The following is a 19,152-nucleotide window of genomic DNA, read 5'->3' as shown; positions in this document are numbered from 1 at the left end:
AATGCCGTGTGTTAGTACCGGATGGAAAGACGTTTGGTACTAATACGTTGGACGAATACTCACTTTTCCAGTAGCGTTAGTTCAACAATGGGAGGGTACAACTTCCTACAAGCTTATGAAGAAACTCTTGATGATGATGACGATGATGACGATGATATGCCTGTATAGATTCTGATTGTCTTCCTCTTCAAGTGACAACCTTTGTGCATGTTTTTAGGGTGCACTAGTAGAGAATAGACCTTCCATCCAGAGACATATGTCTCAATGCTTTTTGGACTCAGGACTAAAGGAGCTTTAGTCCCGGGTCAAATGGCCACGACCAGCCACCACCGACGACGAGAGCTTTAGTCCCGGTTGGTAATATCAACCGGAACTAAAGAGCCCCCTTTAGTCCTAGTTGTAACGGCTAGTTAGGACAAGGGAATCTGGTGGGGCTTTAGTCCCAATGTAGAGAAGTAGATGGGAAACACCACACACCCCAATGAGGGGGGTGACCTCTCTCTATATATATTGCCAATATGGCTTGGAGTACAAGGAAAGGATAAATACATCCTAATATACACATATACTTCCTGATACCCGCCTGCAATTGAAGCGGGAGGATCATGGACGCACAAACTGGACCTAAACTCAGTGAACAAAGGAAGTGGCATGCCCTTCTTCATGATGTCCGCGAACTGATGAGAGGACGACACATGAAAAACCCAGACCTCACCCAACGCTACCTTCTCATAGACGAAGTGAATATCAAGCTCGATGTGCTTCGTGCGCCGATGATGCACCGGATTGGCTGTCATATAGACAACGCTCACGTTATCACAGTAGACAATAGTGGCTGAAGCAAGCGGGAGATGAAACTCCTGAAGAAGTTGACGCAGCCAGCAACACTCTACCACAGCATGAGCCACAGCACGGTACTCCGTCTCAGCACTGGAATGAGACACCATGGTCTGACGCTTGGAGGACTAAGACACTAGATTGTCGCCAAGGTAGACGCAGAAGTTGGAGGTGGATCGTCGAGAGTCCAAGCAGCCAGCCCAGTTGGCGTCGGAGTAGGCAGTCAGAGACTGAGTAGAGCCAGTGATGATGTGAAGCCCGGAGGAGAGCGTGCCCTTCACATAGCGCAGGATGCGCTTGATCAGGGCCATGTGGGGTTCGCGTGGGTCATGCATGAAGAGGCACACCTGCTGAACCGCATACGCCAAGTCAGGTCGAGTCAGAGTGAGGTACTCAAGAGCCCCAGCAAGACTCCGATACTCAGAGCCATCTTGGAGCTTGGTGCTGTCGTGTGCCGAAAACTTGGCATGAATGTCAATTGGAATCATGGTAGAATGACACTCAGCCATGCCGGCACGCTAAAGAAGATCCAAGGCATACTGTCGCTGAGACAGGAACAGGCCCTGGGAGGAACGCGTGATGGAGATGCTAAGGAAGTGGTGCAGGTCCCCAAGATCCATCATGGCGAACTCGGAGTGAAGACGCCCCATGATGTGCCGAAGAAGAGTCGAGGATGAGGTCATCAACGTAGAGCAGCAGGTAAGTGAGGTTCGATCCCTCTTTGTAGACAAAAAGGGAGGTGTTGGAGGTGGAGGCAATGAAGCCGAGCAAACAAAGGAAGGAGGCGAACCGCTGGTACCACACTTGCGGGGCCTGTTTGAGTCCATACAAGGACTTCTGTAGGAGACATACATGATTGGGGGCGGCGGGGTCGACAAAGCCGGGAGGCTGCTGGAAGTAGACAGTATCTACGAGGTGTCCATGAAGAAACGCATTCTTGATGTCCAGCTGGTGGATCGGCCAGGCACGAGAAGTGGCGATGATGAGGACAGTTCGTATCGTTGCTGGTTTGACAACTGTACTAAAGGTCTCATCGTAGTCGATGCCGTGACGCTGGGAGAAGCCATGAACCACCTAGCACGCCTTGTGCCAGGCGAGGGACCCATCAACATGGAACTTATGCTAGAAGATCCACTTGCCCAACACAACATTGGCACCGAGCGGCTGCGGGATGAGGCACCAGATGTCGTTGTTGATGAGAGCCTGGAAGTCGTTGACCATGGCAGCACGCCAATTGGCGTGAGCCAGAGCACTGCGATAATTCACCGGAATCGGAGAGGGCGGAGAAGAAGTCGAGGCTGTCATGCCCTAGTAGTGGACTGGCTGGATTGCCCCAGTCACAGACTGAGTGACAGGACGCGGAGGGGTAGGTGGCGACGAGGAGGGTGCAGGAGGCGCTAGGGCCGCCAGACAAACCCCGATCCGCCGCCTTGTCTCCTCTCCGCCGTCGTCGTCGCGCCGCATGTTCTGCTCCTCGGTCGTTGCCGTCGTGCCTCATCGTCGATGTTCAGCACCAGCCTTGCATCCACCGTCGGCACTCCCCGTGTCTCTCCGTCCTCCTCCTTAGCTGCGCCGCTGCCCCCTCTTGGCCGGCCGGCCCCACCGTTGCCTCACCGCGTGTCGTCGTCGTCCCCCTGGCCGTCGTGCCACCGGCTAGTAGCTCCGCCACGGTGTCCCCATCGACGCCCCGACGCCATCCCTGTGGCACCCCGACGCCCTTCGACGCTTCTCGCCAGCGCGTCGCACTGCCGCCGCACCGTCCCCCGCCGCGTCGTCGTCGGCTACCACGTCCCCCGTCCCCTCCAAGATCTGTCGCGTCGTCATCCCCGACGCCATCTCCTTCCCCACCGCCACGTCGTCTCCCGGTGCCCCAACCCACCACCGTCTCCCGCGCGCCTTCCGCCGCCATTCCTCCGCGCCTCGGCCCTCTCGTTGAAGAGGTAGGACGCTGACACAAGCCCCGGCTTGATGACGCAAGTCGGATTTTTTTATTAGAAAATTAGTATAATTTATTAGAAATGCTTAGAAAATTTAGTATAAATTATTAGAAATTAGTATAATTTAGTATAAATTTGTAAATTAGTATAAATTAGTATAGTACTTAGAAAATTAGTCTAGTTTAATATAAATTAATTAGTACATTTTAGTATATATTAGTATAATTTAGTATAAATGCTTAGTATAATTTAATATACATTTAGTATAATTTAGTATACATTGGTATAATTTAGTATGAAATCTTAGAAAATTAGTATAATTTAGTATACATTAGTATAATATAGTAGAAATTTGGTAGAGGTGTTGTATATATAATGGAATGACATTTTTGGTGACAATACACAAGTAGAGGAGTTGCATATATAATTGCGTGAATTTTTAATGTTTAATTTCATGTAAGTTTCATGTAATAAATTGTATAAGTTTTATTGTATACATGATTCCAGGTATATTTATTTATAATTTAATATATGGTTTCATGTGTATATTTCAATCAGTTTCTTTTATTTCATGGTTGTTATATGATTTCATGTTTATATATTAATTGTACTACTTCAGACAATCTTTAATTTTATGGATCTATGATTACATGTGTGTATAACTAATGTCATTATTAATTTAGTTGGGAGACGAACATGATGAAATGTATATAATGGAGTAGATTATTGATGACGGGAGTGGCTCAAACGTTCTAAGAACCTACGCCGAGGATGAGGGTAGCCAGGCGGACATGTTCCTCAACATGTCCGGTGATGGCAACGATGAGCCCGAGCACGACGTTGATGACAATGCGGAACAAGACATTGCCATGATGGAAGGTTCTGGCGAGGTATATATTATTTTTATTATTTTACCCCATCTATAACTTCATATTCATTATTACTATATACTAATTAACAAATCTTGAACTTTTAGCCCTCTGGATCGATGAAGCAAAATAAGCCACGAGGTCGTACAGAGATAATAGAGGAAAGGTTTTACATCCCCAAAGTGACAGAAGAGGACCAGTCAATTGGTCCCGATAAAGTCACTGGAAAGTTCGTGAGTCAATGCGGGGCTATTATAAGGGACAATGTGCCCATCAACATTCGAGAATGGAAGTCCTGTAAAAAAGATGATCCATACGTGCTCCCGCAGACACAGAAAGATATGTTGTCGGCAGATGTCAAGAAACACTTCACACTTCCTGATGGTGTCGTTGAAAAAGTTGTGAAAGACTGGACACTCAAGAAGATGGCAACCCAATTTCAGGCCTTCAAGAAGAATCTGGATAGTAACTATATAAAGAAGGGCCGAAGTCTAGAATTTAATTACTGGCTAAAGTTAAGAGATCACTGGAACTTATTTCTGGAATACAAGAGGAGTGAAGATAGTGCGAACAAGGTTCGTGTCAACTCAAGCAATGCCTAGAACAAGGAGTACCATCATCATCTAGGGCAAGGTGGTTATAGGAGTGCAATTCCCAAATGGAGAAAGATGGAACAAGACCTAATCGATCGAGGTATCATACCAGCGACAATTGACTGGCCTGATCGATCGAAGAATTGGTATTGCGCTCATAGAGGCACCCTTAGCCCTTAGGATGGGACACTTATTTCAATGAAACAATATATGAGAAGGCCCTTAGGCTTATCAAAAACATTGAAGATTATAAAGCGGGAAAGTTTAAGCCTGATAGAGAGAACGATGAGCTAACTTTGGCTCAGGAATCCCGAACACCCAGGACGTTGTCGAGGCTTCGGGGTGGTTCTGTGGAAGTATGCTTTCTGTAGGGACATCGACACGTACAGAAGTTGCAAGAGAAGAAAGGAACAATAAGAGGAGAGGTGGTGGCGTATGTCAGAAGCTAAAGTGCATGGACAAGATGTAAGAATGCAGGAAGAAATTAATCGACGAGTGGCCTTAGCGGTTACTAAGATGGCCCGATCTGGAGCACTGCCGGATCCCAACGTCGTCGTCAGCCCTTCTCAACGCCGAAGCAGCTGTGCTTCTGCAGGGGTCGTCAATGAGAACATGCCAAGCTTACCCGTGGTTGTGCAGGACAACCAATGGTACCATGTGGATAACATCACTCAGCGCATCTCATGTGAGTTGTACAGACCATTTGGCAACCTCACTATTAAGGTATACATATATATAATTTATACAATTATCTCAATTGATCCACGCCTTAGGAGTTTAATAACTTCTTTATTTCTCCTATATGTACAGGTGGCGTACGAAACTGCTTTACCAATCCCGTCAGGACAGACAATTCATGACATGGCGATTCCACCTAGCTACTCTAGCGTTGGGATGGAGCAGATTTGTGATAGTAAATGTGAAGGCATAGAGCTCGACCTCCTGGGAGGTGATGGGTAAAGAACAATAGGAGATGCACTTCGCGGTATCACTTTATGGTGCAAATGTTACATCATCATCCCTGACCAGGAGGCATCATTTCTTCCCATAGATCCCCCACAACCACCATCTCCTCAGAACTCAAGACCGTCATCTCCAGCACATCCACCTCCATGACAGTCATCACCACCAGGACCGTCACATCCTGCTCGATCACCATCTCCAGCACCATCGAATCCAGCAGGCGGGAGCAACGATGACCAAAACACCCCTCCTCGATCACAGTCTGCAGTGCCGGGACTAAAGTTTGGTGAAAGTAAGGAAGCACATGCACCACCTCTCAAGAAGTTGCGACCACCGCCTTGCAAGCCAAGGTAGTCAAAGGTGAAAGAATCGAGGGAAAAAAAAGAAGTCTGAACTTATTAAGAAGCTAGCAGGCAATATGACTCCTGAGGAATTGGAGGATGCATCTCAAGCACATGTAAGGGAGTGGTTTGAAAAAATCACTGCAGAAAGAAAAGCGAAGGAGATGGAGCCTAAGCTAGTAGATCCAGCCAAATTAAAGTTTTTTATTGGCATGAAAAAAGAAGTCAAGAAGACTTTACTATCAAACTACAATTGTTCATTAGTTAAGTCTTGGCAGAAGAAGAAACGAGGAGAGTCGTCATCTAGGCGTACTGTCCCCCAGCTCGAGCAGCAAGATCAGCAAGCAGATCAAGAAGCTCAACAAATAGCAACTTTGCCTTTAGAACAACAAATCAAGGTTGTTAAGTTTATGGCAGAGACAGGTCTCTCGCTTGCTGAAGTTCTAGGGCAAGATGAACCTGCCACCTCTAGAAAAGACTTACCTAGATGGCCCTTTGAGTTAGGCAAGCCTCTAGTCAGGCCTGAATTGGTATGGAACCTCACAACTAAGATGTATGAATTCCATCAGTGGTACATGGAGTAGTCGGCCAATGACAGGGACATGTTCGCTCTTCTTGTTAAACTGATTGATTTTTTCGGTGAAGGTGAGAAGCTGCTGTGGTTGGAATTTAAGGATATTTATGAAGTGTACCATCATGATGCCCTTGATGTGTATCTTATCAGTGCCTGGGTTCTGTAAGTGTGTGTTTATTAGGTGTTAATTTTGTCTCAACTCATTATTGTGTGTGTGTGTGTCGTCCCACTAACTTTGTATTTCATTTTATGTAGGATGTAAATTTAGAGGTGCCGTCGAGAATCCTACTTCAACATTGGCTTCATGGACGCAATGCTTGTTAACCAAAAGCAAATACGAGATCAACCAAAGTCTACATTGGACGCAATATACAAATTCTTGGAGCAACAGAATTACAAGTAATACATACTACTGCCTTACAACTTTAAGTAAGTGTGGGTACCGTCTATTTTTGTTTTCCTTTCCTTACCTAATTAATGTTAGTTAGTTATAATATGAACATTTATGTACATAGTTACCACCGGATTCTTCTTCTAATTATGATTGATCAAAGCAATGCTATTGTGTTTGATTCACTTAGAAAACCAAAGGATGAGTACCAAGACATTCAAGACATGCTTAACTTGTAATAATTCTGGACCTTTATCTCTATGCAAAAGTTTGTTTCCTAAATTTTCACCTAACACTGTATCATATTCATTATTTTAATTCACAACATATGGAAATGATTCCATAAGTATCATCGTGGTGATTGTAAAGAAAAACTTACATTCAGTACAACTTTTCCGGTATGCATGAAGTTTGCACATTTTGTATATTCTATAACACGAATATTTCATAACTTATTTTTTTTCCACTAAAGTGCTTGAGATAGGAACAAGGGAATAATTTATGTGGATACTATGTCTGTGAGCACATATACCATTTCGTGAGGGACAAGGTGCTATCGGACCATATAACTGTACGTAAAATCAGCCTATTAATTATTAATCGTTTTCTAGCTCCTTTTATTTAATTGTTGGTGTAACATTCACATATTTCCAAATTACAGATGTGGTAGATTCGCGAAGAACTCTTGGAGAAGGAAAGGCTTTTGGCAATCCAAGAAGCACTCATAGGATTTTTGGTGGACGAGGTGATAAATTTCAAAGGAGAATTTTATTACGATGGACATTCATTAGCCAAACCAAGCAACACCACGATGGGAGGATCCTAAGAATTATGAGGATAAATTATTGTATACATAGTAATTGTATTAATACTAGTTTGATGTGTATAATATACTAAGAATTGTATATATAGTAATTGTATAATATAGTAATAATTATGAAGAAACTCATCATTTCCTAAGGTAAGATATGAGCAAAGCAAACACAACTTGAAAAAGAGAAAAAAAAATTAATTTGTAGGAAGTAAATGCTCAAAAGAAGTGCTAAAATGTAAAGATTGAGGACACGAGACAACCGAATTTTTTCCTGTGGTATCGAGGAGTTGATGCTCCCCGGTAATCCACGTTGGAGCACCCACTAAGGGTTTTGCTCCCCCAAGCCACTAAGTCTCAAGTGCTTCACTAAGAATGCTCCTTCTCCATCTCCGAAATAGCAAGCTTCAAATCATGTACAAGATCTTCTTCTTCGGGCTCCCACAATCTCCAAGAGCTCACCAAGAACCTCCAGGTCACCAAGACTGTCTAGGTGACATCAATCATCAAGAGTAACAAGCTTCAATGTTTCACTTGATCAACACTCAGCTAAGCCATGAACTAGATGCATACTTGTCACTCTCAAACACTAAGAAATATCCTTAATCTTTTGATTTAGCAAATCACAAATCACTCTTTGGTTTTAGCACACTCTCAACTGCTCATAGGCTGCTTCAAGTCTTCAGGGTGTCAAGAGCAGCTCAAATAACCCGGGGGGAGGGGTATATATAGGCTAGGCAACAAGAGCTAGCCATTAGAAAAGTGCTTGCAGAAAAGCACACCATCAGATGTCAACACACCAACAAGCACAAGATCCAAATAACATGTTAACACACCAACAAGCACACCATCTGCTGTTGAAGGAGTTGCTGCCTTTGGGCCTCCTGCTGCTGCCTAATGCCCTCAAGAAGGACCTGCTAGGTTTCCTGCTGGTGGGCTATCTGTGCCTGCATGAGCTACCTCTCCTCACTAGCTCGCTACCCCACTGCCAAGGACTGAAGTATTGCTGTGAGTGTGTCGGGCTGAGTGATCTGAGCAACTGTAACTGTAGGGACTGTTGGCTCTGGCATGCATTGTCCTGGAAGAGAAGACCCTGCCTCATCGTTGTGAGCACGATGAACTCTGAAAGTAGGCTCAGAAGGCAATTAGTCCTCATCCGCATCAGAATCCTCGGAGTCCGTAGCTAGGTAAGCTGGCATGGGAGCCTCTGCTGTAGCTAGTGTCTCGTCCTCTCGAGTAGCCTCGTCCATGGCAGCCTCAGCAACGGCTTGCTCCTCAACCTAAATCTGTGCTCTGCGGATCCCCCGTGCATGTCATTCGGCCTTGAAGGCTGATAGAACTTGAAGCACATCTTTGACTTCTCCAATTCTGGTCTGCACCTCCGAGCTGACAAGCAAGCCAAGAACTAGCTGATCCAATGAGCATATGGCTGCTGGCGGTTCATGTCCATGCCATCCATAATAGCATTCTCGATCTCACACAAGAGTATATCAATGATATCAAAGGGCTCGTGAGTCATAATGTGAAGAAGCAACCACTACTGTAGCCCAGTGATCGACTCGGTGTTCCCCACTCTGTAAAGAAGGGACTTCTTGAGGGCATTGTGAACAACGTACGCTTCAGGAGTCAAGCGGTCAGGAGTGCGTGGGGTGCCTGGCAAGAACAGCTGAACAAAGAGCGGCGTGATCTGATCATCTGTAGGAATAACTGTGTCATGAGCATAATGAGAAGCCTTTATCCCTAGGTAGCAAAGCATTTGAAGAGACACATCGGCCAGTGGAACGCCAAGAAACTAAGCCAAGTTTTCCCTCGACAAGTGAAACTGCTCTCCCATAAACATGAATCTGATGTATGTTTGTCTGTAGCGATGTAGACTATGGCATAGAAGACTCTGACCCAATTTGCTATGTACCGGGACCTCTCACTGAGCAAAGCTGGCAGGCTAGTGATGTACTTAAAATGTAGAAGGATAGGATACCACCCATGGCCATCCGAAGGGCTATCCACTGTAACATCCGGTGAATACTCAATTGAGATCCACCCGGAGTGTAAGAGGCATGGAAGCTCTCTTGAAGAAGTGTCCAAAAGCGAGGATCCACATTAGCATGCCTATGTGGGAACCACTCTGGAAGTCCAACACTTCTCAGCTTCTTCACCTTCAGACCCGATAAGCTCCTCAAGTCATGAAGGAAAGTACCAAACACCTCTGGATGAGTGCCTCTAATCCTCCTACCATCATCACAAGACTCACTGTCATCCTTCTACCACTGCCAAGCTGACTGTGTGATAGACTGAGCTAGAGTCTAAGCACTCCCCCTGCGGGTCCGAGGACTGGAACACTGTGCGGGAGAGGGTGTAGATGTCTTTGTTTGTTAAGTACAACCTGAGTGTCTGAGTGTCGAAGTTTGCTCTGCTGGCTGCTCTGTCAGTGCACCTAAAGCACTCTGAACTGGAGCTCCAATCCTAATACCCCTCTGTGGCTGCCCCTGAGTATTCAAAACTAGCAAGGCACGCTCCCACTCCTTATTGACCTTGCTCTTCTTACCCTTCCTCTTTTCGCCTGCCATCTGCAAGAGATATGGTGAAAGATTATAGAATGGCGATATATATATATATATATATATATATATATATATATATATATATATAATGATATGTAACTAAGGGTAAGAATGTCCTTAAGCATAGCAAAAGAATGATTGATCCTACGTATGAAAATTCTAGTGGATGACATTCTCAACACATGATGAAAGGTCGAATACTAAGATAAGGTTCTTAGGTATCAACAAGATGTGCAAGAGAACTAGCACCTAGGATATGAAAGTATAGCTGTCCAAGAAGATAATTTCAGGGAATGTATACTTGAATAGTTAGACAATTTGCTCACTTTTCTTGATATATCCATTCTGACCAAGAAGTGAGCAAAAAAAACATGATTTTATGTGTTGCAGGGATTAATCAATGGATTTAGCACCTAAAACCAGTGAGGGTAACCTCCAAGCCCTTAACAGAAAAACTTAAAATAGACTTGCACATGATTCTGAGTCTAACAGAATGAAAGATGACTAAATTGCTACTCAATATCATGACAAAAGCCTTCAATTCCTCATCTTATCCACCCATTCAACATAATTTGCACGAAAATTGGCAAAAGTTTGAAAGAGATGTGGGGCGGTTAGATGGGAATGCTCACCACTATGTGAGATGGAGAGAGGCATGGCAGTGGATAGCGGAGAAGGCACCGACGATCTTGGAAATGGCGGCCGACGGCTAGAGACGGCGATGCCCAGCCGGGATCGACGCTGGCAGTGGAAATCCTAGGGTAGGGTCCCCCGCAGGCTGCGCGTGATTCCGCTCGGTGGAGCAAAGGAGCGGTGGTGGAGATAGCCGGTGACGACGCTCGGCAAGCCGGCGATGACGACGAGCGACGACGCAGGGCGTGGAGGTGGCAGGAAGGACCATCGCCCGGGAGCGGCAATGTACGGACGGGAGCGGCACGGGGTCAAAGTGATATGGAGATAAGGTCAAAGAGGTCAAGCGGTTAAGACAGGTGGACCCACACGGCAGAGAGGCATCGGATGAACCGATGGCTCGAAAAATGGAGAATCAGACTGAGCATCGGATTGATTTTGACTCGATTTAGAACTCGCGTTGACTAGGGCACCGAAAGGTCCTATGGTTGGATAATTAATTGCGTCAGACAAATTTTTTCAGGGTCCAAAATTTGCCAAGTTTTTCAACAAGACCGGAAGTTCCAATGGTGCAAAAAGAAAGCATCGGATGAAAAACTGTAGCACTTCAAAAATTTTCAAACAGACCCTACCACCGGATGTTCCGATGGTGGAACCTACATGTCGTCGGAACATCCGATGGTGATTTTTAAGCTGTGCTAAACTAAGAGCCTCTTCCTTGATCCAAAAATTTGACAAACACAGGTCAAAACCAGCTCAAACTTGGATCAATTTTGAGTGACAACCTCTCCCCTCAAGTACTCCTTTGAAAATACATATAGGATTCCATAACTTGGGATAGATAACATATTTTTCAAGGAATGCAATAAGAACCAAAGAGAGGAGGGAACTCCAAAAAGGGAATGTATGAGTCACTTGCCTATGAACTTAGAGATGGAAACTTTAAGTTCGTTAGGACATGACTCAATAGGCATGAAAGCACAATATTTGCTCTAATCACACTTATTGAGTTGTTGATTCACATTGAGAGTGAACAACATTTTCTAAGAGTGATATCTCCTTTGTGACAAGCCTAACGCCAATGCAATGCAATGCAAGACAAGTGCATGAAAGTAAACATGAATGCATTCTATATGACAAGCAAAGATGCAAAACAAGAAAAGTACAACCATCTTGTCAAGTTTGAGCCCTTGTCAAGCTTATTCATGATGAACCAAACTTCATGCCTTGAGCAAAAAGAGGTCCACCAGCTCAAGCAAAACCCATGTTCATCACTATCTTGACAAGGTTAGACAAGCCCCCCTAGCCATGTACATATGAAATGCAACTATATGACAAGCAATTACATGATGTTAGAGACATCAAGCACATTGAGCTCACTTCGCAACCAATGAAAAGTATTTTCATCTATAGGTCTTGTAAAGATATCCGCCAATTGCTCTTCGGAACGAACTCCACAAAGTGAAATGTCATTCTTAGCAACATGATCTCTCAAAGTGAATATCTATGTGCTTGGTGTGAGAGTGTTGAACCGGATAGTTACCAATTTTAACCGCACTCTCATTGTCACAAACTAGGGGAACCCTATCTAATAGCACACCATAACCCAAGAGGCTTTGCTTCATGTAAAGGATTTGAGCACAACAAGCCTCGGCGGCTATGTATTCCGCCTCCGCGGTGGATAAGGCCATGAAATTTTGTTTCTTAGAGGACCAAGAGACCAAAGACCTGCCTAGCAAATGGCACCCACCCGAAGTGCTCTTGCGATCTACTCGACACCCGGTAAAGTCCGAGTCTGAATAGCCTAAGAGCTCAAAAAAATGCACCTTTGGGGTACCACAAGCCAATGCTAGGGGAGAGCTTTAGATATCTAAGGATACATTTTACAGCACTTAGGTGTGATTCCTTAGGGTTGGCTTGAAACCGAGCGCACATCCACACACTAAACATTATATTCGGCCTATATGCGGTAAGGTAAAGAAGCGACCCAATCATAGAGCGATAAAGCTTTTGGTCAACCGGTTTACCTCCCTCATCCAAGTTGAGATGTCCATTGGTAGGCATTGGAGTCTTGATCGGCTTGCAATCGTCCATCTTGAACTTCTTGAGGATGTCCTTCATGTACTTCACTTGATGGATGAATGTTTATTCCTTCAGTTGCTTGATTTGAAACCTAAGGAAGAAGTTGAGCTCACTGATCATAGACATCTCGAACTCCCTAGCCATCAAATCACCAAAGTCTTTGCACACTTTGAGGTTAGTATAACCAAAGATTATATCATCAACATAGATTTGAAAAATAAAAAACTCATCGTTGATGATCTTTGTGAACAAGGTGTTGTCCACCCTCCCAATCTTGAAGCCTTCATTGATGAGGAAGTCACGTAGGCGTTCATACCAAGCCCTTGGTGCTTGCTTGAGCCCGTAGAAAGCCTTGTGTGACCTAAAGACATGGTTAGGATATCTAGGATCTTCAAAACCGGGAGGTTGTTCCACATATACTTCCTTATTTATGAAACCATTCAAAAATTTACTCTTCACATCCATTTGAAACATCTTCATATCATGATGAGATGCATATGCAAGAAGGATATGAATGGCTTCAAGTCTTGCCACGGGAACAAAGGTTTCTCCATAGTCCAAATCTTCCACTTGTGCAAATTCTTTAGCGATGAGCCTTGCTTTGTTCCTCACCACAACTCCATGTGCATCTTGTTTGTTGCGGAAGACCCACTTGGTGCGAATGACGTTCTTGTTCCTAGAACACTCCTCTAGGACCCCAAACTTCATTGCGGGTGAAGTTGTTGAGCTCTTCTTGCATTGCCATTATCCAATCCAGGTCCTCAAGAGGCTCACCTATAGTTGTGTGTTCCAAACAAGAAATAAAGGAGTAATGTTTACAAAAGGAAGCATATTAAGTGCGTCTAGTCTGTGTACCACCGTTAGGATCACCGATGACCAAGTCAACGGGATGGTTCTTGGGACGTCCTTGTATGCTTCACAATTGGTGTAGAATATGAAGCTTGTGGCGGAACTTGGGCTTATGGTTCTTCCTGTGTGATGGGGATGTCTTGTGAAGAAGGAGGCTCATCTTGACTTGGTGGAGTGGATGAAGTATGTCTTGCAGGTTCATCATCTTCATCGGAAGAGACATCATAGTGATGGGAAGTAGTAGGTACATCTTCATCTTTAGTCTCATCCTTGGGTGATGCCTCCACTTGCTTGGAAGTAGTTGTGGGAGCTTCATCCTCCTCCATTGGCTTGATGTCACCAATGGCCATCTTCTTCATTACATCACGAAGTGGTTCATTTCCTACATCATCAAAAGCAAAACCATCTCCTTGGGAGCCATTAGATTCATCAAACTCCACACCATAAGTTTCTTCAATTATGCGGGTGGCATTATTGAATACTCTATATGCTTTGGAGTTTGATGACTAACCAACAAAAATACCAACATCACAATAACTTTCATACTTTCCTAGGTGCTTACTTTTCTTATAGATGAAACACTAACAACTAAAGACTTAGAAATAGGAGATGTTGGGCTTCCTCCCAATGAGTAGCTCATATGGCGTCTTCTTCATGAGTCGGTGGAGATACACTCGGTTGGATGTATGGTAAGTGGTGTTGATGGCTTCAGCCCAAAACCTTTGGGAGATGTCATAGTCATCCAACATGGATCTTGCAAGAGTGACCAATGTCTTGTTCTTCCTCTTCACCACTCCATTTTGTTAAGGCATGTAGGTGGATGAGAACTCATGCTTGATACCTTGATCATCACAATATTCTTCAACTTGAGTATTCTTGAATTCGGAGCTGTTGTCACTCTGAACCTTCACTATGGTGGACTCAAACTCATTTTGAGCCCTCTTGGTGAATGTCTTGAAGATCCCAACGATCTTGCTCTTGTCTTCTAAAAAGAATGTCCAAGTGTATCAAGAATAATCATCAACTATGACAAGGCAATAGAGATTACCACCAAGACTCTTGTATGTGGTTGGATAGAAGAGATCCATGTGAAGTAGCTCCAAAGGTCTTGAGGTGGACAAGAAAGCCTTCAAGGAATGATGACTTGCAACTTGCTTCCCGGCTTGACATGCACTACACAACTTGTCCTTCTCGAACTTCACATCCTTCACACCAACCACCATTCCTTTCTTGAAAGCCTTCTTGAGTTGGCTCATGCCAATATGAGCAATGTGTCGGTACCAAAGCAAACCCAAGGATGTCTTGGTGAAGAGGCATGTCATCAAGTTTACTTCATGAGAGGTAAAATCTACAAAGTATATGTTACCATGCCTAAAACCCTTGAAGACCACTTCCTTGGACTCCTTGCTAGAAATGGTCACATCAACATTACGAAATGTGCAAGTTACTCCAAGGTAACAAAATTGAGAAATAGAAAGCAAATTGTAACTACAAGAATCAACATGCAAGACATTTGAGAGAGTTAGATCTTTAGTGAGACCTATTTTACCCAAACTGGATACCTTCCCTATAGAATTGTCACCAAAGGGAACTTGTTCATGATCGCCCGCATCCTCATCCAAGGAGGTGAACATCCTTACATAGCCGGTCATATGTGGTGTGCATTCACTATCAAGAACCCAATGACTTCCACCGGCTTTGTAGTTCACCTACACACAAGAAATTAAGCTTGAGGTTTAGGAGCCGAAGCAACATTGGGTCCTTTGACATGAGTAACAAGAACTTTGGGAACCCATAATTGTCTAGGTTGCTTGCTCTTGGCTTGGGAGACAATAAACATTGCCTCAACCTTGCCACTCTTAAGCTTTATCAACAAAAAGTGGTTATTGTTGAACATAGATTTATAGTTATGAGGCAAAGTGGAAAGAGGACGGTTAGGTATAGGGAACTCCCTTTTGTGATGGCCGGTACTCTAACAATGTTAACAATAGGTCCCAACCTCCTTGATGAAGCAACCGTAGAGTTCCGGTGAGTTTTGAACATTCTCCACGGGCTTAGGGAAGGAACCTAGTCCTCTTGTACCAAAGCATCTTGCATTATGGAAGAGAATCTCCTTGTGCAAGTACTTTGCTCTAGCCATTTTCTTCACACAAGAACCCAAGCTCTTCACCTCTTATTCAAGTTCTTTTTCCCTTGCATGGTTAGTTCTGGAAGAAGAAGCAATAGATTCATCACAAGAAGTGGATGCATTGACCTTAGTAACATCTCTAGCAATTTCTTGCACACTAGGGTCAATAGCATCATAGGAAAACTCAAGTTCTTGATATTTCACCTTTAAGCTATCATGCTCAACCTTAAGCTTCTTATAACTTGACTCAAGCGACTTATTAAGCACAACCACTTCATCATGTTTGAAAATCAATTCATTGAGCCTACCAAGTAACTTGTCATGGTCATCTCTAAGTGACTTGTTAGATACTATCAAAGCATCATGGTCATTGCTAAGGTCCTTGTGACTAATAAGCAACTCATCATTTGAATGCTTAAGCTTAGCATAGGTCTCTTCAAGAACCTTGATTTTAGCCCTTTGTTTCTTGATCATGTCATTATAGTCCTCAAGAAGCGACCTAAGTTCATTAGGCGAGAGATCATTGTCACTATCGGAAGAATCACTCTTATCATTGCTCACTTTGTTACCACTTTTAGCCATGAAGCACATAGGTGGTGGAAGAAGTGGCAGCTCTTCATCATCCATGATGGCGGGTCCGGCAAACTTCTTGTCTTCATCGTCACTTGATTCTTCACTTGATGTCTCACAATAGGTGAGCCATTCATTTACAAGGAAGGACCGATCACCACCACTATTCTTGTTGTACATCTTGGACTTGCTTTGATTCTTCTTCTTGTACTTGTGGTCTTTGTCTTCTTCCTCCTCCTCCTCATCTTTTCTTCTATTGTTCTTGTGAATTTTCTTGTCGTGCTTAGGGCAATCATATGACAAGCAATCATAGCTTGAACAATTTTAGCACTTCCTCTTGCCACTATCTCCGGATCTTCTTGAGGTTTGGAACTTGTTTTTCTTGGGGTCGTAGTTGTATCCCTTCTTGCCCAACCTTGACAACATCTTTGTGGTCTTTCTCATCATAAGAGCGAGTTGAGCATCCTCATCTTCATCATCACCACTTCCATCACTACTAGCTTCACTTTCACTTGAGGATGGAGGAGGCTTGGGCTTGCTCTTTTTCTTGGTCTTGGGTTCTTCTTTAGCCTTGAGAGCTAGATCTTTCTTGGAGGTAGATGGTTCAATTTCACCCATCAAAAACATCTCATGAGAGCGAATCTTGCCAACAACCTTGAACACTTCAAGAGTTCTTAAGTATTTCTTGAAGAGAAGTGCCTTGATAATGTTGTACTTTGGCTTTGGAAGCGTGTGAAGGATCTTGCGAATGATTTCCGCTTCAGAAATAGTAGCAATATCAAGAGTATTAATATCTTCAATAAGCATATTCAATCTAGAATACATTTGTTCAACTAATTCATAGGGAAGCATCTTGAACTCATTAAGCCTATCCTTGAGCAACTCATATTGCTCCTCGCGCACTTTCTTAGAGCCCACATTGATGTTCTTGAGCTCTTTCCACACCTCATGTGCGGTCTCCTTAGTGTGAACTCTAGCAAGCACCTCTTCACTTATAGACTCAAAGATGTGATTCCTAGTATGAGCATCCCACTTAGCTTCACTCTCAGTAGGAAGGGGAGGCAAACAGCAAACCGTAACCTCCTAAGCATCATGGTGTTGAGCTTGAAGGAAACTAGACATCCTATGCATCCAATAAGTGAAATTGGAGCTGGTAAACTTAGAAGGGCCATTCCCACTTTCTGGAGCCATCTCTCTAGTTGTTAAACCTAAGAAAAGAAATCCTATGCTATGATACCAATTGTAAGGATCAGTGGCCCAAGAAGGAGGGATGAATTGGGACTTTTTCAAATTTCTAGAATGATAAGAAACAAACCTTAGCCTAGATTTCTCGTGTTGCCCGATCTACAAGGATGATACCTAGAAACTAAGCACACTAGCAATAAAATAGCCTAGCAAGAAGAACACACTAGCATGATCATCATTTCCTAAGGCAAGATATGAGCAAAGCATGCACAACTTGAACAAGAGCAAAAAAATAAGTAAATTGTAGGAAGTAAATGCTCAAAAGAGTGCTGAAATATAAAGATTGAGGACACGAGACAACCGGTTTTTTTCCCATGGTATCGAGGAGTTGACGCTACCCCTAATCCAAGTTGGATCACCCACTAAGGGTTTTGCTCCCCCAAGCCACTAACTCGAGTGCTTCACTATGAATGCTCCTTCTCCATCTTCGGAATGGCGAGCTTCAAACCGTGTACAAGATATTCTTCTTGGGGCTCCCACAATCTCCAAGAGCTCACCAAGAACCTTCGGGCCACCAAGTCCGTCTAGGCGACATCAATCACCAAGAGTAATAAGCTTCAATGCTTCACTTGACTAGCACTCAACTAAGCCATGAACTAGATGCACACTTGTCACTCTCAAACACTAAGAAATATCCTTAATCTTGAGATTTAGCAAATCACAAATCACTCTTTGGATCTAGCACACTCTCAATTGCTCACAGGTTGCTTGAAGTCTTGAGGGTTTCAAGAGCAAGTCAAATGACCTGCGGGAGGGGTATATATAGGCTAGGCAACAAGAGATAGCTGTTCGAAAAGTGCTTGCAGAAAAGCACACCATCGGAACATCCGATGGTATCCATCCACTGGGCATTGGAACATTGTGACAGCCCTAGAAATTACGCAACTAAATTAGGGAATCATCGAAGTGATTAAGAAACTAAATCAAAGAATCAACAAAGGAATAAGGAATAAGTGAGAACTAACTCTAATTTGCTGAGAGTTAAGGTCCAAAAATACCTCAGGTTTCGAACCAAGTGTTAAAACTCCCTCCTGTTGAGAACCACTTGTGAAGCAAATAAAAACAAATTTTATATAAGAACTTAAATCTTGACCAATATACTAGTGGTAGAACTTTTCAAGTTGAACACCTTCCACTCACAGCACTTCTTCTGATTTTGGGCAGAGGATGTTCCAAAATCGAGTAGACGATCGGTCAAATTTCAAATCCAATTCCAAAATAGCTTTGGCCGACGTTCCACCAAAGGTCCTACTATCCTATATCCATCTTCGTTGAGCTTTTCCTTGTTGATCTTTATAAAAGTTATAGCACGTACCTTGTTCCCGAACCTTCACTTTTGGAAATCAAACTGCATAGTTCGAACTTTGTGTGAAAACACAGGTTATACACGACAGCTTCATCATGACACGCATCACGAGCATCATCATGCATAATTAAGCATGATGAACATCTTTTTGTGCATTGTTGGCCCTTATAAGCATCATTTGTGCATACATGAGTGTTTTGACCATGCATTGTTAAGTGCTCCGAATTTTGTTATTTATCGGTGGAAAATCAAATTTTTGAAGGAACCACAATTAATTCCATACAACTGTGCTCACAAATATTTTATTCAAATACTAAACACCATTTAGTGATTTTATAATATTTTTACCAAATTTTTCAGAGATGTTTTCTTGGGTTAAAAATTCATTTAAAGTTGGATTTTAGCTGTTTTTTTTTACGATTGTGTGCAAACCATAAAAGCTTTTGAGTTAATTCTTGTTGCATT

The 19,152-nt window shown here is 43.4% G+C and overlaps 1 protein-coding gene across 1 annotated transcript; it reads right to left on the bottom strand.

The window, feature by feature from the left end:
* Positions 1 to 13,548: 13,548 nt before the first annotated feature.
* Positions 13,549 to 17,308, bottom strand: LOC106804531. The gene is made up of 7 exons (XM_014805819.1): positions 17,211 to 17,308; positions 16,552 to 17,151; positions 15,693 to 16,449; positions 15,001 to 15,147; positions 14,487 to 14,841; positions 14,344 to 14,423; positions 13,549 to 13,944 (listed from the first exon to the last, which is right to left on the bottom strand). Exons 1-7 carry the CDS (start codon positions 17,306 to 17,308, stop codon positions 13,549 to 13,551), a joined length of 2,433 nt encoding a protein of 810 aa, XP_014661305.1.
* Positions 17,309 to 19,152: the final 1,844 nt, after the last annotated feature.

This window comes from Setaria italica, chromosome IX (assembly GCF_000263155.2).
Source record: "Setaria italica strain Yugu1 chromosome IX, Setaria_italica_v2.0, whole genome shotgun sequence".
Classification (NCBI taxonomy): Eukaryota; Viridiplantae; Streptophyta; class Magnoliopsida; order Poales; family Poaceae; genus Setaria; species Setaria italica.
Note: the sequence above shows the minus strand (reverse complement) of the source record. Positions and strands in the feature narration are given on the sequence as shown.

What these genes read in the sequence shown, in the direction of transcription:
- LOC106804531 (XM_014805819.1), bottom strand. Translation starts at nt 17,308, where the DNA reads ATGGCCCTTCTAAGTTTACCAGCTCCAATTTCACTTATTGGATGCATA. An exon ending in ACCACAAAGATGTTGTCAAG is followed by an intron (nt 16,450 to 16,551) that starts GTTGGGCAAGAA and finishes AAATTGTTCAAG; the next exon opens with CTATGATTGCTTGTCATATG. An exon ending in TTGCTAGAGATGTTACTAAG is followed by an intron (nt 15,148 to 15,692) that starts GTCAATGCATCC and finishes TCTTGTGTGTAG; the next exon opens with GTGAACTACAAAGCCGGTGG.